The sequence below is a fragment of the Nicotiana sylvestris genome, chromosome 5 (genome assembly GCF_000393655.2).
Source record: "Nicotiana sylvestris chromosome 5, ASM39365v2, whole genome shotgun sequence".
Classification (NCBI taxonomy): Eukaryota; Viridiplantae; Streptophyta; class Magnoliopsida; order Solanales; family Solanaceae; genus Nicotiana; species Nicotiana sylvestris.
This window is the reverse complement of record NC_091061.1, coordinates 142,046,077-142,073,884: the sequence shown is the minus strand read 5'-3', so window position 1 is coordinate 142,073,884 and position 27,808 is coordinate 142,046,077. Positions and strand designations below refer to the sequence as shown.

Sequence of the window (27,808 nt, the reverse complement as noted above, 5' to 3'; positions counted from 1 at the left end):
CTCTTCGTCTCTGAGCTTCAGAGATCAAACAAACCCTCCGCCTTCAACCACCGTGCTTCGCCCACCGGAAATCGCCTCACGGCGGTTTCGGTGGTCCAAACGACCCCATCTTTTCACCACTGATTCCCCTCGACCTCCCTATTCCGAATCCCTAACTCTTATCCCTCGAATCCCGGCTGTGTGCTTCGAATGTTTGATCGAAAATCAGGCCGGAACCCTATCTCGTCCAATAGCCTCCAAATTCACACCACAACTTCGCCAAGACTTCTTCGTTCCAGTCCCACGCTCAGTTTTCTTCAAATCACCCCCGAGCTCCTTGAATCTTAAATCAAAGGAATCGACCCAAACCCTAATCCGTTCAAATGCCACCAAACTCACACCCTATGATCTCCTGGACCCCCTCACCATGAATCCCTGATCGACTCTTTTCAAATCATTGTGGGGTAGCTCGGATTCCAGATCGAAGTTAGGCAGGCCAGGTTCCATGAATTTTGAGCCAGAGACTGACTTTAGCTATGCTGTTTTCCTTCGAAAACACATGGTTAAAGTCCGTCTCGGCTTGAAAATGGGAAGAGCCTCGAGTTTTTTTTATCGAGTTGTGATTTGGGTAAGTCTTTTACATCCAGTTTGATTGTTCACTCTTGCAGTTCCGTTTGTTTACTTTGTCCCTTCCCCTTCTATAAATTGGCATGAATTTCCGGTTTGAATTATGATCAGTAGCCTAAGGTCCAAACTTGGGCCAGTTTGTGAGTTTGTGTCTGTTTAGTTTCATTAGTCTAAGGTCCAAACTGGTTGAATTTGTGTTTGTTTAGTTTGTTCAAGTTCAGGTTACCAATTATGTTGTCATGGTGATCCCTTAATCAGCAATGTTAGCCTGTACAATAGACCTAATGCTTAGGAAATGGTTCATGATTGTCTGAGCCTAGACTCATGTTATTAATCAGGTTTCATTTCATGACACTTTCTTTGCCTCATCTCTAATTGCAGTCACATGTTGATAGTAGTTGGGTTTAGCCAAATTGTTGTGAATTAAAACTTATTCTATAGTGTGTGATTCCCTTTGCTTGCAATTCATGTTGTTGACTACTTGTCTAGTTGGTTATCATGGAGTCTATTGGTTTTTCAAATCTGAAGTTTTGTAATCTATCCAGTTGAGTTAGGAGTCAGTTGTTAGGAATTTGATAGTTTGAATTGGTTATAGCTGTTTGGGGTTGTTACCAATTGAAGGGATTGGGTAGGACAGTAATTTCAGGGGCTTTAGGAGGGTAATTTCGGAATTGAAAAGTTTAAAAATGGCTAGTTTAAGTGGGTTGTCAGTAAAACACTTAATTAACATTAAACTAATGCATTTGTTTAGTGCTAATAGGGAACAAAACATGATGGTGTGGAAGGTCTAAAGGAAATGGATTAAGAAATAGGTGTCCATACCTGTTTGAACAATTAAATAAGGAAAAGACAAGGGTAGTGGGGAACAAGTGAATTAAAAAGAGAACAAAACATGTAGTAGTGGTGGAGGAATATCATGGGCAGAAAATATGATAAGGCAGAGGGGGCAGGTCTGTTTTGGTGATAAATAGGGTCACTCAAGACCAGAAAAGGGGCTGGTTTTTTTTTTGGAGCAGAAAATCAATTCTCTTTGGATTTTTTTTCGAGTCTGGGTTTGGATCTCTCTGGGTCTGGTCTGGCTTTTCTTTTAGGCAGACTTTAGAAGAGAAAGTAATCTGAAAAGGGAGAGAAAGGAGTTCAAAGTTTAAATAGGTTTTGAGATGGTTTAAGATGAGTTTGGGTGTAGTGTTGCAGTAGTGTGTTTTTTCTGATTTCCTTTCTGAGGTCGTTTGAGCTGTTGAAGTTTGAGTGTTTTGGTTTTAACTGGTTTCAAATCCACTTGGGTCTGCTGCATATGCCACTAGCTGTTGGTACCTGCTGTTTGGTATTTGTAGTGGCTGTTTGTTGTTCTGCTGTATTGTATTGCTACTACTGCTGCTGATCTTCTTCTTCCTCTTCTTGTATTGTCAATACTAGGTACACATTTGTATATCCTTGGCTATTGGAATGAAATGAAGCATGATCTGAGTCTCTGTGCTGCCTAGTTACTGCCTAGTCGTTATTTCTGATGGTTTTGAGTTGTATTGGATAGGGATTTGTTTAGTTAGAATTATCTTCAGTTAATGTAAATTGTTGCCTGAAAATTGAACTGATAAACCCTACGCCTAGTTTGTTCATGTGCTTGTTAGTTGAGTGTTGGTGTATTTATATTCCTGTGCGTGATGGAAACGGTAAACTATTAGTTGGATATTTGCCCTTTAGCCAGGCTATAGTATAATCTCAATTGACATAGTTTATTTTTTGAAAAATAGAATTGAAGTAGAATAGGGAAGTAGATTTAGAGTACTGGAAATGTCTGATAAATGTTAGAGCTTGAGTTGTTAGTTGTCAACTTAATTTCTCATGTATATCAATCCGAATCAACTTCAATTTACTGCAGTTTACTTCAGTCTACCATACACGCCTAAGTTTGCATTTAGTAGAATTGAACAACTTGAATGTAATTCAATTGAACAGTATCTTCTCATTTGGTATAACCGCGGAAATTGCTAAGTTGTTGGAGCAAATAATAAAAGCTGGGCCATTATACGCATATAATTAATTATGACTTTTCTTTATCTTTAGAAAAAAAATAGAAAAATCTTAGTCACCTTAGGATCGTCCTTTTAAAATAAACGAGATGAGCCTCGCCAAATAAAACGCACAGATTGCGGGGCCCTGGATAATTGTATATATTAAAATGCTCGGATTTCGGGACGGGCCTTTTAGCGAATTGCACAGCCACTTCCCAAAATAACCCCGCGTTAGTTTCTTTAGGCGCGTACTTTAAATAACATTACCTCCTTAAACCCGGGTGCACATTTATGTGACCCAAATCCAAATCCCAACGGAGTCGAAATGTGTCGCTAATCACGGGTACATTGATTGTGACGTGGCTCGAGATGCATTTCCATGATGTTACAATTTTTATTTTTTTTTAAATAATGAATGAGACGAGCCTCGACAAACAAAAATACATAAGCTGCTGGGCCTTCTATAAGTGTTTGTAAAATCTCTTAGACTTCGGGATGGGCCGTTTAGCAAAAGTTCACGGCCTTCCCCAAAATGATAATACGCTAGTCGCTTTAGGCGCGCCATTAATAATTTACTTTCTTAAACTCGGGTGCACATTTATGTGACCCAAATCCAAATCTCAACGGAGTCGAAATGTGTCGATAACCACAGGTACATTGATGTCACGTGGTTCGAGATACGTTTTCACAACGTTGCAATTCTCTGTTAAAATAATAATGATAATAATAAAAGCGGTTAAAAGTTAAAATTTGCACATAGGTTCATAATTGTATAAAATCAGATAATTAAGCCAAATATGACAGTTGAGCGACCGTGCTAGAACCACGGAACTCGGGAATGCCTAACACCTTCTCCCGGGTTAACAGAATTCCTTATCCGGATTTCTGGTTCGCAGACTGTAATACAGAGTCATTCTTTTCCTCGATTCGGGATTAAATTGGTGACTTGGGACACCCTAAATCTCCCAAGTGGCGACTCTGATCCTTTAATAATAAATCCTGTTTCGATTGTCCTTTAATTGGAAAAACTCCTCTGCGCCCCTGCGTGCGCGGATGAAAAAGGAGGTGCGGCGGGATCAATTCTTGCCACTTGCGGAGTTTGCCTATAATAACAACTACTAGTCGAGCATTCAGATGGCCACCTATGAGGCATTATACGAGAGGCAGCGTTGTTCGCCAGTTGGATGGTTCGAGTCGGGGGAGGCTCGGTTATTGGGTACAGGTTTAGTACAAGATGCCTTGGATAAGGTCAAGATTATTCAGGACCGACTTCGCACAGCTCAGTCCATGCAGAAGAGTTATGTCGACCATAGAGTTCGTGATGTTGCATTCATGATCGTAGAGAGGGTGTTGCTCCGGGTTTCACCCATGAAGAGCGTGATGAGGTTCAGAAAGACGGGCAAGTTGAGTCCTAGGTACATCGAACCTTTTGAGATTCGTTAGAAAGTGGGTAAGGTGGCTTAGAAGTTCGCATTGCCACCTAGTTTATCAGCAGTTCATCCGGTGTTCCATGTTTCCATGCTCCGACAGTATCACGGTGATACGTCCCATGTGTTAGATTTCAACTCCATCCAATTACACAAGGATTTCTCTTATGATGAGGAGCTGGTGGCTATTTTAGCCCTGCAGGTTCGACAGTTAAGGTCTAAGATTTATCTTTCAACTCGAGTGGAGTGGAAAGGTCAGCCTGTCGAGGTAGCTACTTGGGAGTCCAAGTCGAACATGTGAAGTAGATATCCACACCTTTTCACCAGTCCAAGTACTTTTCTATGTTCGTTCAAGGATGAACGGTTGTTTTAGAGGTGGAGAATGTGATGAACCGATAGGTCATCTAGATTTTTAAACCCTAATTTTGTGTTTTGAAATCTCAAATACCTCATTTTAGCCTTCTTCAATTTGTGTGCGCAGTTGACTTCGTTCAACGTTTTGAGCAAACAGATCCGAATTCGTATTTTGACGGTCCCAGTGGATTCGTATCGTTATTTGGGACTTGGGCGTATGCCCGAAATCGACATCAGAGGTCCCTAGCTCGAGTTTTCGTATTTTGTTGAAAAATTGAAGTTTGAAGGCTTAATGAATCCAAAAGTTTAACCAATGTTTTACTTTATTGATATCGGATCCTTATTTTGATTCCAAAACCTGGTATAGGTCCATTACTATATTTATGACTTGTCTTTCAAATTTGGTGAGAAACGGAGTTGGTTTCACGTGATTCGGACGTTTAAAATAGCAATTTTATTTTCTTGAAAATTCATTTGATTTTGGTGTCCGATTCATAGTGTAGGTATTATTTTGGCAACTTGATCACTCGAGCAGCTTTGTATAACATTTTTAGACTTGTGTGCATATTTGGTTTAGAGCCCCGAGGGCTCAGGTGAGTTTCGGATTGGCTATGGAGTGGATTGGACTTAGAATTCATAATTGCTTCTGGTGTCTGTTGCAGATCTCGCATCGCATTTGTGTGTTTCGCATTTGTGAAGAAACCACCGCATTTGCGTGCATGGGCATGGCTGGGGATCCTCGCATTTGCGAGGTAAAAGTTCGTAATTGCGAACTTGGCATTTTGGCTTTTGCGAAGGTAGAGTCACATTTGCGACTCAACCCCTTTTGTGATGATCTTCGCATTTGCAAAGATGGGTCCGCATTTGCAAGGGAATCAGGGTTCGCATTTGTGAATTGCGACATCCGCAACTGTGTAAAAGTTGAGTTAGACGGGATTTCTCTCATTTCTTCAAATTTTTAAACCTAGAGAACCCTAGAGGCGATTTTCCCAAGAGCACTTCTTTCTCATTGGTAAGTGATTCTAACCTATTTTCTTTCAATCTTTCATTATATTTCAACAGATTTTAACCTAAAATTTATGATTTTCATGGTGGAAATTTGGGGTTTGGGATGAATTAGAGATTTTTGTAAAATTGGAATTTAGACCTCAAATTGAGGTCAGATTTCGAAACAAATTACATAACCGGTCTCTAGGGTGAATGGGTAATCGGGTTTTGGCCAAATTTCGGGTTTGGACCAAGCGTACCTAGGAGTTTACTTTTGTTGACTTTCTCAATAATGACCTAAATTGAATCTTTTTCATTCGTGGGTAGTTCCTAAAGGTTATTTTGAATAGTTTGGTTGATAATTTGCTAGATTTGGTTGGTTCGGAGGCTTGTTCGAAAGGCAAAACCGTGGTTAAGCCTTGAATTGGTCTTTAGAGTGAGGTAAGTATCGGGGTTAACCTTAACTTAAGGGATTAGGACATGTTTGTCTATTTGCTACATGTCTAGTTGTTGCGTACAACATATATGTGAGGTGACGAGTACTTATGCGTTGTTATTGGGTCAAAGCATGCGGGTGGAACTTGTTTCTTGTAGTTTATTTCTTTCTTTGATCATGATATTCATGCTTAGATTAGTTAATTACTAACTTGATCATTCTTTTCGCTTTATGAACTATCTGTGATAATTGATATTGTTTCTGAAGTTGAGGTTGGTATTGTGGAATAATTGTTTGCGTAGGGCCTATTCTTGCTTATTATATCTCCCTTTTTGTTATATGTTCATTGTTACATGGTAAGGAAGAGTGTTAATGCATGAAGGGTGATGTCGTGCCATATGTGATTGCTAATGCATGAAGGGTGATGATGTGCCATATGCGAGTGTTAATGCACGTTGGGTGATGTCGTGCCATATTTGTAAGTTAATGTACGAGGGGTGATGGCGTGTCATATCTATTGATTCGTGATGAAAGTGAGAGTAAAAACACGAAAGGTGATGTCGTGCCGTTGTTATTGTTTCATATTAAGGTTGAAAGTAAAAGCATGAAGGATGATGCCGTGCAGTTTTGTTCATTATGATCTGTTCATCTTGTTGGTTAAAGGTTTATTGATTGTCTCTTATTATCATTTACTGATGTTGTTACCGTATCTTGCACCCCTTATCGCATGTCCCCTCCCAATAGTACTTGTTAATTCTTTATTTGTTGTTATGTTGCTCGTATATATACCTATTCGTACAAGTTTATTTACGTGGGTGTCCTGTCATAGCCTCGTCACCAGCTCGACGAGGTTAGTCTCGACGCTTACGGAGTACATTGGGTCGGTTGTACTCATACTACACTCTACACTTCTTGTGCAGTTTTTTGTACTATTCCCAGCTGTCTGTGAGGCGTATTACCTCGGATTAGCATTCGGAGACTCGAGGTAGATCTGCCGGCGTCCGCAAACCTTGAAGTCCCCTTCCATTTCCCCTATTTTACTGTTCTTTTCGTTCAAGACAGTTGTATTTATTTCAAACCATGTTTGTAGAGATTCTAGAAGCTCGTGAATAGTGACTCCGGATCCTGGTTGTACTTAGATATTACTGGTTTTTATGTTACTTCGCACTCAGTTTTAGTTTCATTTCAGCTTAATTGATTTTACTTATTGAAATTGATTAAAAATTGGCTTAAAGATCCTCTAACGTTGGTTTGTCTAGTAAATAAAATGTTAGGCGCTATCACGAACGTGAAGGTGAAAATTCCGGATCGTGACAATTTTTTGCATAAATACTACTCTTTAGTTTTGTAAATATTTTTCCTCTTATTTTTGTACAGGATCACTTCTTGTATTCTTCTTGTTTTCTGTCCAGTGTCCATTCAAATTTAGGCTAAGTTTACAAATGATATCGAACGGAGCTGATTTGAACTTTGAGGAAAAAACATAACTAGGCAATAATTTAAAATTTTTTACACAGCCTTGGCAGATTATTTAATTTATAATTTTGGCTATCATGTATTTGCATTTCAGTCACTCTATCTATTAAACCGGCATCTCATCACCCCAATCCCCGCAAATATCATGTTTCCCTTAGCTAATTTCATGCTAGATAGACTTTTATCTTTTAGGAGTATTTCTCTTTATTTTATTAGTACTTGGTAATGATGATTTTAATATTTCTCTCAATTCCGATTATGGTGGCTGTAATTAATTATTTGCTATTATACGTGAGATCTTTTTTGCTCATGTTTCAAGTCGTGCTTCTTATGTTTTAGTCCATCATACTTCTCTCCTTTTTCTTTTTAATTATTCGGAGTAGAACTAATATTTTTTTAGAAATAATAAATTTGTGCAATGAGTTGAAAAATTCTTGTATTTTTTGGGTTTGTCAAAAGAATTGTAACTAGTAATAAGTAATAAACCGCTCAATTTTTGGTATTATATGTATATAAACCATATATTTTATATATGTAAAAAAATTATTTACGTGTATTTTTAAATATATACAAAAAATATTATACTTATATAAGCAGTATATTTAATATATATACAGAAAATGCATATGATATATCCTGTATATATTTTATTACATATATACACATCGTATATTTGAAAACTATACATCTCATATATGTTGTATATGCACCTTTTATGAATTAGTACCATTATATATCTTGTATATATTATATGCACAGTGGCAATAAATTATCAAAAAATCACTAGGACTCCTACTTTCACCTCTAATAAGACGAGAGAGAGATTTGAATGCTAAATGAAATTTAGAAAAGAGGAGAAAGAGTATGAAAAAATAAAATAAGGATAAGATCCAATCCCATGATTTGTGCATTATGTTTACTCATTAATTGTGTGCTTAATCTATAAAAAAAATTGCTATTTATGGAATAAACAAAGAATGATGTCATTTTTTAAAATAATTCTGAAGAAATGCTTAACCGTGTAAAAATCTCTTGAACTTTTGCATTTGGGATAGTTTCCTTGATTACTGGGGAAAACTTCAAATTTAATAAGTTTTTACTCATGGCCAGAAATTGGTCAAACTTAAAGGTTTGCCTATTAATTAGATAACCTACTCCAAACGCCAAAAGCTAAAGATTACCCATTATGGTGTACTATTTCTGTCAAGTTCTATTTTAACCAAATTTAACAAGTACTATTTCTGTTCAAATTTCGGAGAACTACATATATAATCTGGCCCAATATATAATCTGTAAATCGGGCCAAGATAAAGGCAAGGGACACAAAAGCCCATGAGAAAGTTTTCATGTGGAAATAACATCAGGTAGCCACTTTTGATCATGTTGTTTACAAATATTCATACTTTACAATGTATTTAAAATTATTCAATTTACTCAAATTTTAGGACACAACGCCATAAAGTTTAAACCTAAAGTTTCAAACTTTTGGACATCATGTCCTAATGTTTGAAAATTGCGTCCAAATTCGAGTCTTAAGTCCTGAATTTTAAATTAGCATTTCAAAAATTCAAGACTAACATAGTTAGTCCTGAATTCAAATTAGCAGTTCAGAAGTTTAGGGTATCTATTCCTAAATTTTAAATTAACAGCTCAAAAATTAAGGATACTAACGAAATTCCAAATTAGCAGCTCAAAAATTTAGGATACAAAAGTTCATGATACTTAGTCTTGAAGTTTGGACAAATTGGTTAATCTTTAAATATATTATAAATTGTGAATATATTTAACTTATTGAAGCTTTAAAGGGAAAAATTCAAAAATAGCCAGATTTATAACTGGTCGTTTAAAAATAGCCCAGTTTCAAAAGTAATCGAAATTTAACCACTTTTTATGTAAAGATAAATCTGAGCGAAACCAATGTTCAAAACCCGAAAAATACGCCAGTATATTATGCTGGAGTTCCGCATAAGTATACTTGAACTCCAGCATATTATTCTGGAGTTCCAGGATAAGTATGCTGGAACTCCAGCATAATATGATGGAGTTCCAGCATAAGTACACTAGAACTCCAGCATAATATATTGGAGTTCCAGCAAGTATACCGGTCCAGCATAATATACTTGAGTTTGGAGCACCGGTGCTCCTGTCTCCAGTATATTATACTGGAGCGAGCAAAGTATATCGGTCCAGCATAATATGCTGGAGTTCATACACAAGTGCACCGAACTCCAGTATATTATGCTGGATCGGTCTCTGTTGCAGCAAAATAGTGGCTATTTTTCATTGACTTGGTAAACGCTGGCTATTTTTGAATGACTAGTCCGAAAACTTGCTATAACGTGCTATTTTTACAGCTTTAAAATGGCTACCTTTTCATTTTTTTAATCCTCTTTAAATAGGGCCCAAGCACAAAATGAAGATTGCCAGTGATGCGAATGGTACTTCACTTTTATATGTTAAACACTTAAAAGTATATAGAAAAGAAACGGCTACAATTAAACATTTATATCGCATGAATCAATTTAGTTTGAAGTATCATTTCATATAAATCATTAATGTAACACTAGTACAATAGATTCAACTTGTTAAAATGTAGATCTCACACCAAATAGCCACGTTTGTGGCATGTATTTCAAATTTACCACCTCTTTACACGGGTTGCAAACCTAGCCAGTATGGTAGCCACACACTGCTTCTTCTCGCTTCTTCTTCTTCTACTCCGTTGCCGCCGCTACTTTCTTCTTCTTGCAAAGGCGTCATTAGCTTTGTTGTCTTCATTGTGTAATGTTAACTAATGTTTTAAAATGAGTGGGCATAAGACGATGCGTTTTACATATGCCTTAACGAGGCGTAAGTCCCGAAGTACAGGGCGTAAGCCCCATGAGTATTTAATTTTTAATATTTCATAAAATAATATAATTACATTAAATATTTATAAATAGGTAAACTTGCACAAAAATTTAGGAAAATAAATTTACGCCGAGAAAATAAAATCAAGACCGAAAGAATATTGCAACAATCGTAGTATTTTATTTCAAACAATATGAGTGTTACAATCTTTACGAATCCTCTGATTCTTCTTTCCAATAGTAAATAATAGAGCATTCGAGCTTAATCTTGAATTTTATTTCATTTTAATCCAAGTGCTTGAGGCCTGATCTTGATCTTGACGTATTTTTAATCCAATGGCTTGGTGCTTGTTCTTGAATCTTCATCTTGATCTTATAATCTTTAGAACACTTGAATGCTTGTAGCTTTTAGAGAAATCGTAGCGTTTGATTCACGAGCTCCCTCTTGATTCTTGTTATAACTTCTGGTGTCTTCTTTGAGTTATGCAGACCCCTATTATAGTTGTGGAAGGGAAGAGTTGTGATGAGAACAAATTCTTTCCGACAAATCAGATTAAAGCGTGACAAGGCCGCATTTGATTGGCCATGATATGTCACTTGTACATATGGCGTGATTTCACTGGCCTTTTAATTTGACTTGGCATGCCTTGTCATTTTGGCATGTGGCACGATCCTATTGGCTTTTCCGTTTGACTTGACGCGCCACGTCATTTGACACGTGGTGCCAAACTGGACCTCTAAGAAGATGTCATCTTGGGCTTAATGAAGTGGACTTATCACTTTAGCCCAATTAAATGGGCTAACCCAATGGATTAAAACTTATTTATTTAGTCTATATATATTGGACTTGTATAATTAATTCAATTATATTAGCCCACAATATTTATTTGGACAAATATATTTAACATATAGTCCAAATTATTTTATTGGATTTAATTCCGATAAAGTTTATATGCCTACAATTTGCTCTAAAACTTAAAGTGTGGCTATGTATTATAATTATTTTAAAGTATATTTATCATAATAAATATAGTGTATAAGTTAGTTATGGGAGTGTAAATTTCCCTTTAATTAATGATCCAGATAAGCTAATTTGGGTCCAGCTTGATTTGGAGTATTAAAGCAATTTATAATTATGTAAGATAGTGATTATTTACTCATTTATTACGATGATAACATTTTGGAGAAATACTTTATTATTAGTACTAATAATGATAATGATTTTGATTTTGTATATTGATTGACTAATCACTTATCACGCTTGAGTTAATTCAATTGAAAGTTTTGATTAAATAAGCCAGAAAGACATGCAAGTGGACATTAGACGGTAAACGGTGTATTAGTAATTGGCAACTGTTGCACTTTTGGTACAATAATAAAATAAATTAATTGGGATGTTGAAAATCATTTTAATAAAGTATAATTAATTTCGAGTAAGATAAAGTAGTGACAATTGAGGGATTAATTAATACCACTTCATTTACTCACTCATAAATGGTTAGCATATGAGCATGCTATTTCGTTTTTCACAAACTTATAAGAAGTAGTACTAGTATTTTCCTAACCATTTTAACTTAAATTTTAAAAAGAAAAAGAAATTTCTCAAGTTTCCTTTATCTTTTTTGGTGAGAGAAATTTCTCAAATTTCAACATCACGCTAAAAGTCAAAAGGTTAAGAAACCAAAGATGGATACTTTCTATACTTTCTGATAAACTTAAATTATATATATTAATAAATAATAACTTTTGTAATATTATTTGTATAATTTAACTTGCCATATTACGTTAGTTTTTAAATAATGTTAAATTTATTTTATTCAATTTTATTTTAAATGATTTTATTATATAAATAAATTTTTTACGTCGTCTCAATATATACATTTTTACAATTTTTTAACTTTTAATCGCTCAATCAAAATTATTTATAATCCCTATATATATTGTACATCTTCGGATTATATTTTGGATGAGTGACAATGTAAGTTAATTTCTCATTATGAAATAATATCAAACTAATGGGTTTTCTTAAAAGAAAAAAAAAAGGAAAGAAAAATCATTACTACAGTAAATTACATAAAATATATTGTGAGATCGTGCAAAAGCCACCATTTCCTTGGTTCGAATTGTCAGACAGAGAAAGAGAGAGGTGACAGCGAAGACTATGAGAAGCAGAGCCTTCAAACAACACAACAGCTGCGAAGAACCGATCGATTAGATTTTTTATCTTTTCAGGTTTTAGCCTTTTCTACTACTACTTATTTTCTCAAGTTATGAGTTGAAAGTTTGACAAAAATTGCTAAAGCTTTATTCGTTGAATTTTTGCATTTATATTTATTTTCCTAGAATTTTGGTAAATCAGACACCCTTTCGGAATCTAGTATCTGGGTCTATCTTAGTTTTTGATTTGGTTTTTGAAATTTTGGGTTGCAGCTGACTAAATTTGATTCATTTTTGAAGAGTTTGAAACAAATTTGCTGGCATTAGAATCTCAATAACACTGGCGATATGATGTGGGGTTGGGGACAATGAGTTGAAGACTTACTATAATGATGGTTTAGGATGGAGGATTACAAATTTTGGAGCAGACTGAGTTTATTTGTTTGACTGGAGCTCTTTTTGTTTGGTTAGAGATTGTATGAGAGAGTAGGGATAGTTGTGAGATTTAGTGAAGCCCTTGTTTTTATGTTTTGTTTTGATGATGGTAGAGATTGAGCCAGTTTGCGCGTACCTCGACTATTTCACTCGATACTTACTACCTCCCGCCAGAACACGTACCGAATAACTTTGCCCGTCCAGGCTTAGGCAGATGTGAAGATGAATTTTGAACTTGAGACTTCAAGGTTCTCCTCCCACTTCATGAACACTAGGCCACACCCTTGGGTGTTGTGAAGCCCTTGTTTTAGAGAACCTCCTTGGACAAATTATTGAGTAGTGGGATGAAGCTGGTGAAATGCAGTTGAATGGATATAGAGGATAAATATAGCCGATCCAAACTATTATGTGGTTAAGGTGTAATGAAGAATCTGAAACTGAGTTGCTGCTTTTGAATTCAATAGTAGTGGTTAGTTGATGTGAGGTTGGGGTCGATGAGATTAGGACTTGGAAGCTTGTTGCATATAACTATAATTAGATAGCCAATGAGGGGATTTCATTGGAAACTAGAAAGAGCAAGGAGAAGATGCAATGGTAGACTTGACTTATTGAAAACAGAAGAATAAGAAGCTTCGGCACACTTAATTGTTTAAGATTTACTGTTAGAATTGACGCTTTGAGGTTTTTGCGAGGTTAAATTAGAATTGATTTCTCTGATTAATATAACTGATTCGTAGTGAACATACTGCTGAAGTTTTCCAAAGGCTTATATCATATGTGTTAAAAAGCTTACCGAAGCTTCAAGTGGCTTTAGCTTATTTCCCTAGATCCAATTATAAAGCCACTATAGACGTACATGCTATCCTCTAAGATTGACTATCAGTCATCTCAAGTCCATTTTTCCTAAAACAATCTTTCAATAGGTATCAAAATCGAGGCCCCCAAGGGTTAGCTCAATTGGAGAAGCACAAATTCGAGCCACTAACTCTAGTATTTGAGGAGAAAGGTAGAGGGGCGGGCTCATCATCCCCAAGTTTCGGAGGCTGGTGTTGGCCAAAAGGTTGGCTCCAGACGGATTTCTCGGTCACAAAAAAAGTATCAAATTCCGATTGAAAAATAATGTGAAAATTGAAAACGAATGGGAAAGATATTAATAAACAACAACAACAATAACTATGACTCAATCCCAAACAAGTTGGGGTCGGCCGTATGAATCCTCACTTTCCACGTTACTCTATTTAAGCTCATCTCATGCCAATTATGTAAATACAGATGAAAAGTATTAGAAGTTTTCTATATTTTCTAAATGTATGAATCTCTAGAAAGCATAAGACCTACAATAAAATTGCTTTGTAACTATTAGGTATTGCCCGTATAAATCTTTTTCTTCTATTGTGCCCTATCTTTGGCTGGAAATTTTAGGTCCTCCGAGACAACTTCCTTCCGTGTAATAGGTCTACCCCGTCCGCTTTAACATCTTCACTCTCCATGGTTTCACACCTACATACCGGTGTAAGGAAAGAACTTAATCATTGTCCAATAAATTTACAGAAAAGAAGATTGCTGCTTGGATATTAAACAAACTTATGAACCATGCAAGTACCTCTGCGACAATAAGAGCAATATTAGGAGACATGAACATATAGATAAATTTTTTCCTGATTGTTTAGTGGTTGCATTATTTACTCCAACTTCAAAGTAACAGTCTCTTAACAGATATGAAACTTTTTGTCTCCATTTACTGGTTGATGGACATATGATATTAGTTCCATAAGCATCTTGACCACAGATTATCATAAACGATGAAATCAGGAAAGAAATGAAAAAATAAAAGAAGACTAAATAATTATACTGGAACTCCAGATATCTCTAAAAATATATTGCAGAATTGAAATACTTTAACACAATTAATATGACATTTCACATTCAAGCATTGGGCATCGGGCTCTTGGGGTTTGAATCAAACTCTATCAGTGTTATAAATGGCACTCGCTACAGCGCTAAAAGCGTGTAGCGACGCGAGGCGAGACAGTGTTGCCATTTCTGGGCTATTGCGTTGCGAAGAAGAAAAGCGAGCGCCTCTGCCTTTGTAGCGAGAGGCGCTGCGATGCGAGAAGCGATTTGAGGCGTCGCTATTTGATAATAACGAAAGAAAAGGCATCGGTTTATGCTAAAACAACAAAATTAGGGCTTGGGTGAAATCACTTCTTACGAGCAGCGACCCCTTCTTCTCCAGTTCTCCTTCAGCGCCAAAATTAGGGCTTGGGTTCACATCTTCTTCTTCTTCCATCGTCAGCCATCAGCGACCCCTTCTTCACCGGGTATGTTTCTTTCTTTTCTTCTTCTTCTCCTTTCTTCTTCTACTTTCTTCTTCTTCTGGTCGACCACCATTGCTGTTCTTCTTTTTTCTTTTTCTTCTTCTTTCTTCAGTGATCGCTGTTTTTCTTCTTCTTTCAGCTCTGTTTTTCTTTCTTCCATCATCTCTTTCAGCTCTGTTTTTCTTCTTCTTTCTTTGCTCTGTTTTTGGGTTCTTTGCTCTGTTTTTTCCATCATCTCTTTCAGCTCTGTTTTTTCAATTTGTTGCTCTGTTTTTCAAAATCGAGCAGAGGCAGTAGCTTTATTTTTTTTTTGTTGCTTTGTTTTTCAAAATCGAGCAGAGGCAGTAGTCTATGACTATCTATTGAGTCTTTAATTTTTGAATGATATATTTATTAATATATTATTGTTATTGAGTTTTTAGTTATATGTATATAATATTTTATGTTTTTGTATAAACTGTCGCTTCACATCAAAAAGGCGAGCGCTTCGCTGCGCGCCTCTCACCTCAGTGAAGCGGCCCTCGTCGCTATTTGTCCGCACGCTATCCAAAACACTGACTCTACCTGGCAATCCCTCTGAGAGCCCTCTTTATGGTGAAATCGTCTCAGTCCAGCTGGATTGATGAATGAGCATCTGTTGCAATAAACCTGTTCAGGTGAAACTTGCCTTTGTTGCCAATCCCAATGATAATGAATTTGTTTGTATATCTGCAGGCTATCTATGGTAATCATTTATTTGTCTGTCTTTCATACCTGGAAGTTTTATTTTCATATTGGGTGATGGTGCAAATTGCTTTGGTATTTATTGATTTCCTCTTTTTCAATCAGTAAGCAGAAGATTTCATTACTATAACTTGCCAAGCACTAAGATAGTGCTAGGCATTAGGAAAAGCAACTGATTCCAAGATTATAATGCCTCATTGCCTGTAAGCTACTGATGAACTCTTATCATTTTCCCCACATCATAAATATTAGACAGATTACATCAGAATGTTATTAGTTTATATAAGCATCTATGTTAAGGCATGCATCGGTGATGCTTTCCCCTCAGAACATCTGGTTCCACTCTTTTCAAATTGTCCAAATACACATGCTATAATTGTTCTCCACATTTTCTTCAAGAGTTCAAGATTGATTGTTTGATAATCCTGGATTCATTATTGCATTCATTCGAATAGAGAGACCTGTCAGTTCTTGATGCTGCTCCTAAATCATCACTTTTTACCCATGAACATGTGCGGAAACAGGTCTGCCTCAAGGTTATGAAAAAGTAGTGCCTTGGATTAGGCTTGAAGTTATTTGCAATTGGTGCCATGTTGATGTGTCACAGAAGGCTAGATGAGAATGCGGCGGCATAATGTTCATTATGGGGTGATCTAGGCTTTGTGCTCCTTAATCGCAATGCATGAGTTTGTATTGGGTAGTCGTGAACATTTCTCTGTGCTTATATTTTTTGATCAGTATACTCTTAGATCTCATTCCACATTCATGTCATAAAATAAGTCAGCATTAGATTAGGAAAAGATGGGGCTTTATTGGATTAAGCTTATTTGCAGTTATAGCCATTTTGTTGTGTCCATAAAGGATAGAAGAGAAAGTAGGAAGGGCGGTGTTCATTGTGGGTCTTTTGTACTTTGCGGTCGTTAAATGAAGCCACTGGACTTGCACTGTGATATTTGGTACTATTACCTTCCAATTTGAATTCCCATTAGGACCTTGTCTGTACTAACTGGTAAAGCATCTGGCATCTGCTATCATCTAATTAGTTCTAACTTTTATGGGCAATTTTTTTTGATATGTAATGTTATGTGTTATTGATATATGTCAATATAAAGAAAATGCTGAGGGTAGTACGCCCAAAACGGGATCATTACGGAATCTTCAGCCTCTAACAAATTTTCATGGGCACTTTTGAACATATTATCGTGTTCTTTCATGAATTCGTTGCTTCCAAGTCCCAATACTTCAATGGCTATCGTTTCTTTTTGGCATTTGCTTAATTTTTTTGTTATCCCTTAGGACTGGCATGGATTTTGCCAATGGTGGCGAAGATCCTGCAATACTGCAGCTGCAGAAATGGGGGTCCTCGCAAGTCCAAGTCAACCTGTCAGACTTCTGTGAAGGTTTTATTTCTCCAAGACGGGAGTTATTAGCTCTGCTTTCATATCATTGTGAAGCTTTACTGCTTCCATTGGGTAAAGGTGAATATTTTTAATTCACCTGTCAGTTCAGCAATAAATATTTTATATTTACCTCTAAAAGGTTCCTGTTTGCTGCAGGTAAAAGTATTAATGATCCACAAATCTCTAAGAATTTTCGGAATGCGGATACTTTGTCTTCCTGCTCAGTGGAGTGCATGGTACTCGGTAAAACAGAGTTAGGGAATGACTGTGAGAGCACTTCTCAGTCAATTGAGAGAAAGCCGTGCAACATAAATACAGCGACAGTGGATTTTGAAAGATCAAACTCTTTCCCTTCTATTTCTGATGTAAAAACTGTGGCTTGGGGTATATGCGAAGATTTATGTAGTCAGCATGACAGTGTTCCTTTCAAAGAACTGCTTTTCGTGTTAGGCCATGAGGGGGTAACTGTCCATGCCTTTTGTCATTCTTATATGACGAGTGAGTCAATAACACCCACAGAACAAGATGATGTAGGTCAAGGGCTATGGGTGGAGTGGGGGCCGTCAACAGCCTCAGCTCAACCAGCTGGAGCTCTGTATGACTCTACCGCCCAGTCCAATGAGTCCCTGGAGGTCAGTGACATGAACGGGTCTAGTCCAACTGGGGAAAGAGCTAATAGCTGTTCTATGGAGGGTAAAAAGGAGGTGTCATCTGAGAGTGCTGGAGTAAAAAGATGGCTGCGTACTTTTTTGACTGAAGTTAAAACAATGAATTCTGATGGAAAAGTGTATACAAAGTTCCCAGATAAATCATCAGTTCCTTCATCTGCTTCAGTTGTCTCATTTAGTAATTTTCTCAGCTGTCCACAGCTTTTGGAATTTTTATTTGATGGTTGTCCTATATCACATGACAAACAGAATGGTAATATCTCAGCCGAAGATCCTACAGAAAGTATATGTACAGATTCCACACAGATGTCCCCTGATGCTCTAGTTGATCAGATGAGCACCTCTTACAAATGTTTCAGTGTGTTCTCTAATGATGCACAATGCTTGATTGGGTTTGCCTTAAATACAAATAAAAATGTTAAAACTAACACAACAAATATAGATGATGGAACGTGCTGTAAAGTTTTAGTTGCAGTGGCCAGGTTAATTGATTGGGGAATGCAGTGGGTTTGCTCGGTGAAAGTGGGCAAATGCCCTGAGGGTAGGTCAGCAATTGAGTGGCCAGAGTTTAGGTTTTCTCATGCTTTTCTTATTTGTCTTAATGTTACTGGCTTAGTCTCCTTTTACGTTGCATTAACCGGTGAACATATAGCATGTATAGATCTGTTAAATGTGTGTGGAGTTTCTCCTTCCTTAGTATCTCAAGAACAAAAGAATTCATCTCTGAAGATTAGAGAAAGTCGTATTGAAGAGAAGAAATGTGGTCAGTTCATCAATCAGGAGGGAGATTATGTTGGTAGAAGAAGGTTCAAAAGGATTTTTGTCATTTCCCATTCCTTGACTTTTTGTGTGATCGATGAATATGGTTTAACATATGTAATAAATGTGGATGACCATATCCCAAAGAAGTACTGTTCACTTGAGAAATTACACCCTCAGTATCAACAGTTGGGTAATGAAATGTTGGCTGCTTGGGAGGTAGGTTCCGCTGAAATTGGCTATCAAAGGGTCTTTTCTGATTTTTTCGGTGGGAAGGAACAAAGTAACTCATCCATTATTAGAGAGTCTTCTTTTACTGCTAATACACACGGGGAAAGGAAGTATGGCTCATATGGGAGTAGCCTATCTGATGCTACCGATGTAAATAAGAATAGGATTTTTGGTAGTAGATCACATTCATGCCATAGCAGAAAAGTTTTCATTGGTATAGATGGATCCAAAGAAGATGCTGTTGTTTGTTTTTCTCCTTTTGGGCTCACTCGGCTAGTGAAGAAAAAATATTCTGAGGGAAATGTCAAGTGTCAACTTGTTCATTCCAGTTTACATGTAAACTTGACTGTAAATGATGACAGCTGCTATAACATTCAAGTTTGGGATGCTATAGTTGACGAAGCTATAGGTTGTAGTTTTCATGGTTCTTTATATTTGGTCACAAAGGACGGTATTGCTGTAGTTCTGCCTCGTCTTTCACTTCCTTCGAATTTCTATCCTGTCGAAGCAATTGGATACCAACAATCTTGTTATAGTGCTGGCTCAAATTATGGGATGCATAAGCTTCATGAATTTGAAAGCACAAAAAGACGTTTTTCTCCATGGAAAGTGGAGGTCTTGGATAAGGCTCTCTTGTATGATGGGCCTGAAGTGGCAGATCAATTATGCTTGGAAAATGGTAATTTGTTGAGCTGAAATACACCCTTTTACCTTCACATTTTTCTCCCCATGAAGTTAAATAATTCCAGATTAAATTATAAATATGTTCTGTTAGAGTTTGTTTGGCCTAATTGTCTGTGTCCTACTTTGTTACTTTGTGCTGCACTGCTGCTTGAGTTTTACAGTTTTTGCACATGCTTTCGTTGTAAATATATGAAGATTATCTTGCTCTTGTTAGCATCTTTCTTTCAGGCACTGGGTTTTTTGTGCTTTGTGACTTTTTGACGGAAGTTTCTTGTTTAAAATTCCTCTAGGAGAAATAATTTAAATGATCTTACTCTTGTTAGATTATTCCTTTTAGTGATGGGCTTTAAAGTTGCTCTAGTAGAAATAATTAAAATTATTTTACTCTTGTTAGATTTTGACAGAAGTTTCTTGTCTAAAATTGCTCTTGTAGTCTAGCTTTCTGTCAGTGGTACTCTTTCTGAAACAACCTTTGGGAGTTGGCAGTTGAGTTATTGCAGAATATGAGATTGTGTTAGTATGATCTAAGCAGTGTTGTTAAAGGCTCACTTGAGTCGTACTTAAACCCTGAAGTTTGGTGCTGCGCGGACTGGCGTTTTGTCTTTGCTTAAACGGTGCTAAAACACAGGCATCAAAGAACTAAGGCATGTGCAACATCTCTCTTGGGCTCCATCATGAAAAGAGCAACACTAAACAACAAAGGCAGTTCATTTATATTGCTTAGCTGTTAAGAAAACCGGGTGAATAAATATTTTAGTGACTAGGCATAGGAAATTAAAAATTTAGTGTTAGAGAAGTCATAACTAAATTCTAATTTCTTTGGTTTAGTTATCTTACTCATCAATTTAATAACTACTGATGTTTCTTTTACTTTAGTTAGCTTTACTGTTTTTACTGTCATTACATTTCTGTTCTATGGTATTTTCATCATAGCTTTTTTACTCTTGTATTTTTCAAACCTGTTTTGAAAAAAACGTTTTTCTTGAGCGTGGGTCTATCGGAAACAAGCTCTCTACTCCACAAAGGTAGGGGTAACGTCTGCGTACACCCGCCCCTCCCCAGACTCCACCCGTGGGATCACACTGGGTGTGTTGTTGAAAATAGTTTTCTAGCACTGATATGTAATAACTTTTTCTCTAAAATGAATGTTGCCTAGTTTTATTGAATTTTAGAAGTTGTTAATCTTGGGAGAGCCTCTCTAAACCTGCCTCAAGACTTCAGGGTGCGGTAGCTGCATTAGAGAAAGCAGGCTTATTGCACTAATTTGTGTGACTTCTCTTGACTAAAAAATCTGAGATATTGAAAGAAAAGATCTAATTTTCAAGATTCCTTCTGGTGCTTCACCTGTGGAAACATTTCATTATTTCAAAAATCTAAGATAGTGAAATTTTTAGAGTACTTGTCTCTACTTCAAGGCAGTAATGCTTTGTGTCAAGGTTTTCTTTCCAGTTTTCGTATTCTTTTCCAAGTTGAAACTACTAGGATATTTTGTGGAGTGTGACTATCGTATTGCAATAATCACTGGATAGCATAGGTCTAGCTCTTTCATCTGCACTTTATGGTGCTAGTGTTTGTTGTCGAATCGAGTTCTTTAATTACCAGAGAATATATTTGTGCATAAGTATTCTAGGAACAATATGTTCTTGTACTGCACAGACTAACTCATGCCCCAACAAAAACCAACTGATTTTGGCTAAGAACCTTTTTCTTTTCCTGGAAAAGAAGAAAAAGTTGATATGCAGGAAGTGTGATGTTCTTTCGCAAATTTTGCAGGATGGGACTTGAGTGTTACGCGGATTCGGCACTTGCAGCTGGCATTGGAATACCTAAAATTCGAGGAGATTGAAAAGTAAGTTTGAGTAGCTTATTGTGAACCTAATTATTACAATGGCTTTAAAAATGATAGACTTAAAGGGGGTTTTCATTGGCTGGGAGGAATCAAATAATGTTAAAAAGAAAGGAAAAAAAAAAATCAAAATTTGACATTTGTCATCTAAATAAGGATTGTAAACGCGCTTATACTTTTTGTTAAGCACGCGCTTGCCACGTTGCAAAAGAAGTGTGTCTTAGACACATTTTAGAAAGGTTGAGTGTGTAAAGTGATTTTCGTCCGCAAAAAGTGTGTAACAAGTATTTGGTTCATAGTTCAGGTGGTACCTAAGGAAAGAGATAAAAGAGATTCCTACAAACCTGCTATCTATATATGGATTATGTACACTATTAAGAAAGAGTCTACGTTCATTATGTAAAGCGTCTAGGTTCATTCAGTAACAGAGATCTTTGTGGAGGTTTTGTTGATGTAATATGTAGTTTGCATGACTTGATGGGAGTCAGAATTATAGTGAGTAAGGGAGAAGGTTTCCTGTTTCAATGGTAGTGAATGATGGGGATATGGAGTTTCATTAGTGGATGTTTCCAGAATTTCGCCGCCTGGAGAATGCTGGGGAAGGATGATCTTGGGGGGGGGGGAGGATAGAAGTTAGTTTAGGAGAGAAGTTGGGGGTGATAGAAGTAAAGGGGGTTTTCATTGGCTGGGATTAATGGATGAATAGCCGCTAACGGCTAAAGTGGATATGGTCGACGGGGGCTCTGAATTGGTGAAGGGAAGAAGGTTTAAAGGGGGATGGGGTGGATGGACGTAAATACCCATGGATCTTGGTTTAGACTCGTACTCTGAAACATAGCTGTATCTCTCTTTTTTGGCATTTTGGTGTAGACTAGAAGATGTCAGCTATGTTGCGCGGACTCTCCAAAATGTTGCCGCACCCGTGTCGGATACTCCAAAAATACACTACTTTTGCAGTATCCGACACGCACCCGGCAATATTTTCGGAGTGTCCGAGCAACATAGGATGTCAGCACACTGGATAGAATGTTAGACTTCCACAGCTTCCCACAGTAATGTAAAGGAACTGAGTTTGTATATAATATTTGGCACTATCTTCCTAATTCTTGTTTAGAGGTTTGCTCTGCTGCCTTTTGGTTTGGCTTCCTCTTTATTTTAATTTTCTTCTGGTTAACTATGATGTGTTTTGCTAATCGGAGAAAACCAGTTACAAGTTGATTGAGTGACAAAGGGGCATCACAAAATTAATTTTACTAATCAATAGAATAGCACTTTAAGAAGGGGAGCCTTGACGTAACTGGTAAAGTTGTTGCGATGTGACCAGGAGGTCACGGGTTCGAGTCGTGGAAACAGCCTCTTGCAGAAATGCAGGATAAGACTGCGTACAATAGACCCTTTTTTGGTCCGGCCTGCACCTCGTACCCCGCGCATAGCGGGAGCTTGGTGCACCGGACTGCCCTAATAGAATAGTACTTTAAATATAAAAAACGTGGGTCTTCGACTATCCTGCTTTATATGCACCTGTTGCTTTACCTGACTTTTCTTTATGATATGTAAGCCAAGAAAAATGGTAATAACAAAAAGGACATATTACTGACTAGGGCACCAAGACCAATAGGTAACGAGAATATTAACTTGGGCACCACTCGTTTGGACCAGCTATACAAGAGAGACAAAGACTGAAAGACACTTAAAGAAAAGCTTAGCTATACTACCTCAAAGTCTAAAGTATTAAGGAACACCAATAATACTGCTTTGTCTCAGATTCGGCTCACAAAATTATTGGATAAACGAAACTGGATGTGAATTGGTTTTTGGTTTAGTAGTTTACTGTCATTTCATCTCTAAAACATCAGTTCCAGGTTTGTGCCTCCGGAGGATTTTTAGAGACATGGCATGTTATAACATCTTATGTTTGTCTATCAGGTCTTTAGAAATGCTTACTCATGTCAATTTGGCTGAAGAAGGCATCTTGAGGATGCTCCTTGCTGTTGTTTATCTGATGTCCTGCAAAGTTGGTAATGATAACGAGGTCTCCGCTGCATCAAGGTATGCAGTCTTCTAGGTGTGTTATTTTATGTAATGTTCTGAAATTCTTCTCCTTGAGTGTTTTTCTATGTTTACTTAATTTGTCATCTGTGATTCTTAAATTCGATAATTATCCTTTCTTTTAAGCTTTGCTAGATGGGCTCTCTGGCCATGTTGTCAAACAGGAAAGCGTTGAAAAGCGTCAAAGTTTGTTTGGGCTTTAAATTCAAATTGCAATTAAACCATGTGCTTTATGAAAAAAGGCTCAAATGGAAAAAATAAATACGTAAAATAACTATAACACAACAGCAATTTATAAACAAAATAATTAGAAAAAAACCTACAATAGACGAAAAGCAAAGAGGTATAAATTATGTCTATCAAAATTAAAGAAGACCTTTTATATTTCTAATTCAGCCCAACTAGCTAGGGGTTGAGGCCTAGTAGTAGTATATTTGCCGCAGTTTTTAATTTGTCATAAATTGTGTGCTTCACTTCAGGGGTGCACTTCTCTTCTCGCTTTTCGTTTCAAGTCCCATGGACCTATTCGCTTTTTTGCACTTTTCGCTTTTCAAACACTAGGCTACTCATGTCATAAATGCACTTTTTTGGTTTTGAAAGTTATTGATTAACTAACGGATACATACGCCCATTAAGGAATCCCAAAGTTAGCAAGTGACGTACTATTGAATTTTACCATATCAATCTAGGATTGCATGGACGACCCCATATATGAATTTAAATTGTTCTATTAGTAAGAGGGGAAAAAGGACTAAACAGGCACGTGCTTGATCTCTGGCCAAGTACGCAGATATATTTCTGTTGACTGTTGCATTGTGATTGTTGCCAATACCTTTGCTTGCTCTGATATCAAGTTAAATTGTGTGAAAGGCTCATCTGGAACTAGCTTAAGCTGTTACTGAGGGAATACAACAGTCACTTCATCATTTCTAATGGTGGTATAGTCATTAGTTGTTATAAAGCTTGGTTGAACTATATTATGGTACTACTGAGATAATATTCTTAGTTATGTATATGTGGTTTGTTTATAATGGTTGAGTAAGATAACTCATTGCTTATTTTTGTGACATCTTTGTTATTTTCTGAGTTCACTTAGAGTTCTCTTTCTTATGCTTAGATCTTGATACAGGCTTCTTGCTTTAGGAACTGGCTTTGCCACCAAGATGATACGGGAATATGGTTTATTGCAGCAAAATTCTTTTCTTTCTTCAGAGTTGATAGATAGTAGACCTGATGAAACAGGAGATCTAGAAAGGCTTCAGAAGATGGCTCACTTTCTGGAGATCATACGGAATCTGCAGTGGCGACTCACGTACAAATGCAAAAGGCTAGGCCAAGAATTGGTATTTTGTCCGGTCCTCCAAAGTTCATTGTAATCAGCTGCTTGATATTGATACGTATTACATCTCCTTTTATTTCATGGTCTAGGTGGATCAAGGTGACGCCGTAGGTGAGACAGATTTGTTGCAGGACGAGTCCAGGATTCTAGATGTTTCTGCTGATGTCTTATCTCTGGAGGCATCAAACCAAAAAGGTCTGATTCCTGCTTCTGAGATGAAGAGAAACAATGGTGAAGCCCTTGCTTTGATGCCCGTGGATGCATTTGATTCCAAAAACATTTCTGCTTTGGACACGTTTGAGGAACCATCTTTAATATCTGAAAGAAATTCTGTGAAGAGAGTTTTTTCCGTAGAAAATCCAAAGGATATGATTGCACGGTGGGAGATTGATAATTTGGATGTGAAAACAGTTGTCAAAGACGCTATACTTTCTGGTCGTCTTCCTCTGGCTGTTCTTAAGCTGCATCTTCATCGTTCAAGAGATTTAATGTCAGATCAGGAAAATCAGGATACATTCAACGAAGTTCGCGAAGTTGGAAGAGCTATTGCTTATGACTTGTTCCTGAAGGTAGGTCTTTTCCTAATGTTCATTTAAAAAAATATTGTATGTCTAATGAGTTAGCTACCGTTCATGATCAGGGTGAGACTGGACTTGCTGTAGCAACACTTCAAAGGCTGGGGGAAGACATTGAAGCCAGCCTTAAACAGTTGGTTTTCGGTACTGTTCGGAGATCTCTACGGATGCGAATTGTTGAAGTCATGAAAGGACTCGGGTATCTTGGACCACATGAGTGGCAAATTTTAGAGAAGATCTCACTTATCGAGGTAGGGGGAATTATTGTTACTAAAGTTCCTGTAATTGTCTCTATGAGTCTAGATTGTAGTAGAATTTTGAGCTGACGGTTTGTTTTTGCACAAAGAGGGTTTATCCTTGCAGCAGTTTCTGGAGTACCTTCTCTTGCCGGCACAAAGAGTTCAAAGGAGTATCAAATGGAAATGCAACAAAAGAAATAAAACTGCACTTATTGGCTCCATTGGGTAGAGACCTAGTTATTGCCTGTGGTGAACTTGATGGAGTTGTGTTGGGTTCATGGATAAATGTCAACGAACAACCAAATGCTCCTGAAGCTGACGATGATAGTACTCATTCTAGCTACTGGAGTGCTGCTGCTGTGTGGTTTGATGCCTGGGATCAGAGAGTTGTTGATTGTGTAAGTAACTTTAATTGTTGCTTCCAGAAAATTGCTGTTTATTGAAAGGGGTGTCAAATGGGCGGGTTGGGTCAAAATTTGGACCACTGAAAGTGGGTTGAGTCATTCATCCTGTCCAAACTATACTTGAGTGAAGATGGGTTGGGTCAACTTGGGCTAAATAATTGGTCATAACCTTAGCTGCCCAACTCAAAACCATCTTCTTTGCTTGTTTATTCGTCTTTTAATTTGTTTAATTACCAAATCAAACTAAAGCATCTTTTCTTTATTGACAGAAAAAGTGGATTAAATTGTAGAGACACTTCTTTTCTACTTTCTACTGAAGCTTTGTTTTGGGTAAATTTGGGCTACCAAGTTGCAAGTTGACCCAAATTTTTAAAGGGATTAATTTGGGTTGTCCCCGAATTGAGTTTCATGAATTCCTGACTCAACCCACCCATGTTTCAGTGGATTGGGCGGGTGTATATTATATAGGTCAAATTTAACACCCCTATTTATGGGACAATAAGTGGGCGTTTGGACATAAGAATTGTAAAATTCCAAAAAAGGGTGAATTTTTTTTTTCAAGTGAATATAATATTTGAAATTTAGAGTTGTGTTTGGACATGAATATAATTTTGGGTTGTTTTTGAAGTTTTGTGAGTGAAAATTTTGAAAAATAGGTTTTTTCCAAACGGGCTCTAATTTTAAATTATCTGCCATAACTCTTCCTCTCTGTGATTGTTATGTTATGATTCACCTCGTGTGAAAGTATAAACATAAGCTGTTAAGAAAAGAATGGAAATATCTAATCTATTAGGTCCTAGAAACTGCCCTTAATGTTAAGGCTAGATTGTTTTGGATGTACCTTGTGCTTAGAATGTGGTAACAATTGGTAATGGTGGGACTTCTATTCAGCACCTTGGCTAGCCCTGTTATCTTGTTAAATTATGTGGCTACACTTTTATTTAAAACCTTAAGTTATTAGTTAATTAGGGAAGAGGGTTTTCATTAATTAGGTTTTCTACGAAATTCTTGAGTATGTGTATATTGCATGTTTTTGTGTGTGTGTGTATATTATATCTTCTTTTTTCTATTTTGAATTTTGGAGAGTGGAAAAAGTTGAGACTTGAGAGGACTTAGGCTACTGGACATGCAATTCTTAAGTTGGATGTTTCCCTTAACTGGTACTTGAATCCGAGCATTGATGCTGAGATTGAAGACCCTTAATTATAGACAATCACTTCTACAGGTTTTCTCGCTGTCCCTGGTGATACTACTCAAAAGTCAGAGCCACAAGCTTGTTTTTCATTGTTATTTATGATCTTTTAGCTATACTCCTTTTCCTCTAAGTCTCTCATTTGCACTTCTCTTTGACTTGATGACAGATCAATGATGTGGATGCCTTTCAATGCTGGCCTTTTACCAGATCATTGCTTGATATATAATCATTTAAGTGACTTGTTTTTACATTCCTCGAAATGTGCACTTGTTAGCAATTTAGTTCACTGGCCAATCTAGGTAGCAGTTCTCCACATTCCAAGTGCTTTCTGCACCTAGCAAAGTCTTGTAATTTAAGTTAATGTACTCCTACTTGTCAAACTAATTAATTAACATGATGATTCATTTATGAGAAAGAAGCTAGATTTGCTACACATAAATATGAAATAGAAAACTTTGGAACAAAGATTGTACTCATACCACGGTCATAGAATTTAAATATTCAGTTTAAGTTTTTGTATAGTTTTAAAAATCTAATACTGCTACCTTGAAACAGAACTCTAATTTGCTCTTTGTGTTTTCCATTTAGCATGTTATTTTCTTTGAAAACACATCTTGATTCAAATGAATTGTCATAATC

At 36.9% G+C, this 27,808-nt stretch overlaps 1 protein-coding gene across 2 annotated transcripts in view; it reads left to right on the top strand.

Annotated features, from left to right (window-relative positions):
* Positions 1 to 12,246: 12,246 nt before the first annotated feature.
* The window catches only part of LOC104239178 (uncharacterized), a 52,375-nt gene continuing 36,813 nt past the window's right edge, over positions 12,247 to 27,808 (top strand). The window contains exons 1-10 of one of the 2 annotated variants that reach the window (XM_009793738.2): positions 13,663 to 15,060; positions 15,536 to 15,713; positions 17,077 to 17,258; positions 17,337 to 19,517; positions 21,296 to 21,371; positions 23,295 to 23,417; positions 24,547 to 24,760; positions 24,846 to 25,325; positions 25,397 to 25,582; positions 25,678 to 25,968. In XM_009793738.2, the coding sequence (XP_009792040.1) occupies positions 17,084 to 17,258; positions 17,337 to 19,517; positions 21,296 to 21,371; positions 23,295 to 23,417; positions 24,547 to 24,760; positions 24,846 to 25,325; positions 25,397 to 25,582; positions 25,678 to 25,968 (3,726 nt within the window). In that variant the 5' untranslated portion in view covers positions 13,663 to 15,060; positions 15,536 to 15,713; positions 17,077 to 17,083. Of the gene's footprint in view, positions 12,380 to 13,662; positions 15,061 to 15,535; positions 15,714 to 17,076; positions 17,259 to 17,336; positions 19,518 to 21,295; positions 21,372 to 23,294; positions 23,418 to 24,546; positions 24,761 to 24,845; positions 25,326 to 25,396; positions 25,583 to 25,677; positions 25,969 to 27,808 lie in introns of those variants that run through there. The other variant, XM_009793737.2, reaches the window with a different exon arrangement.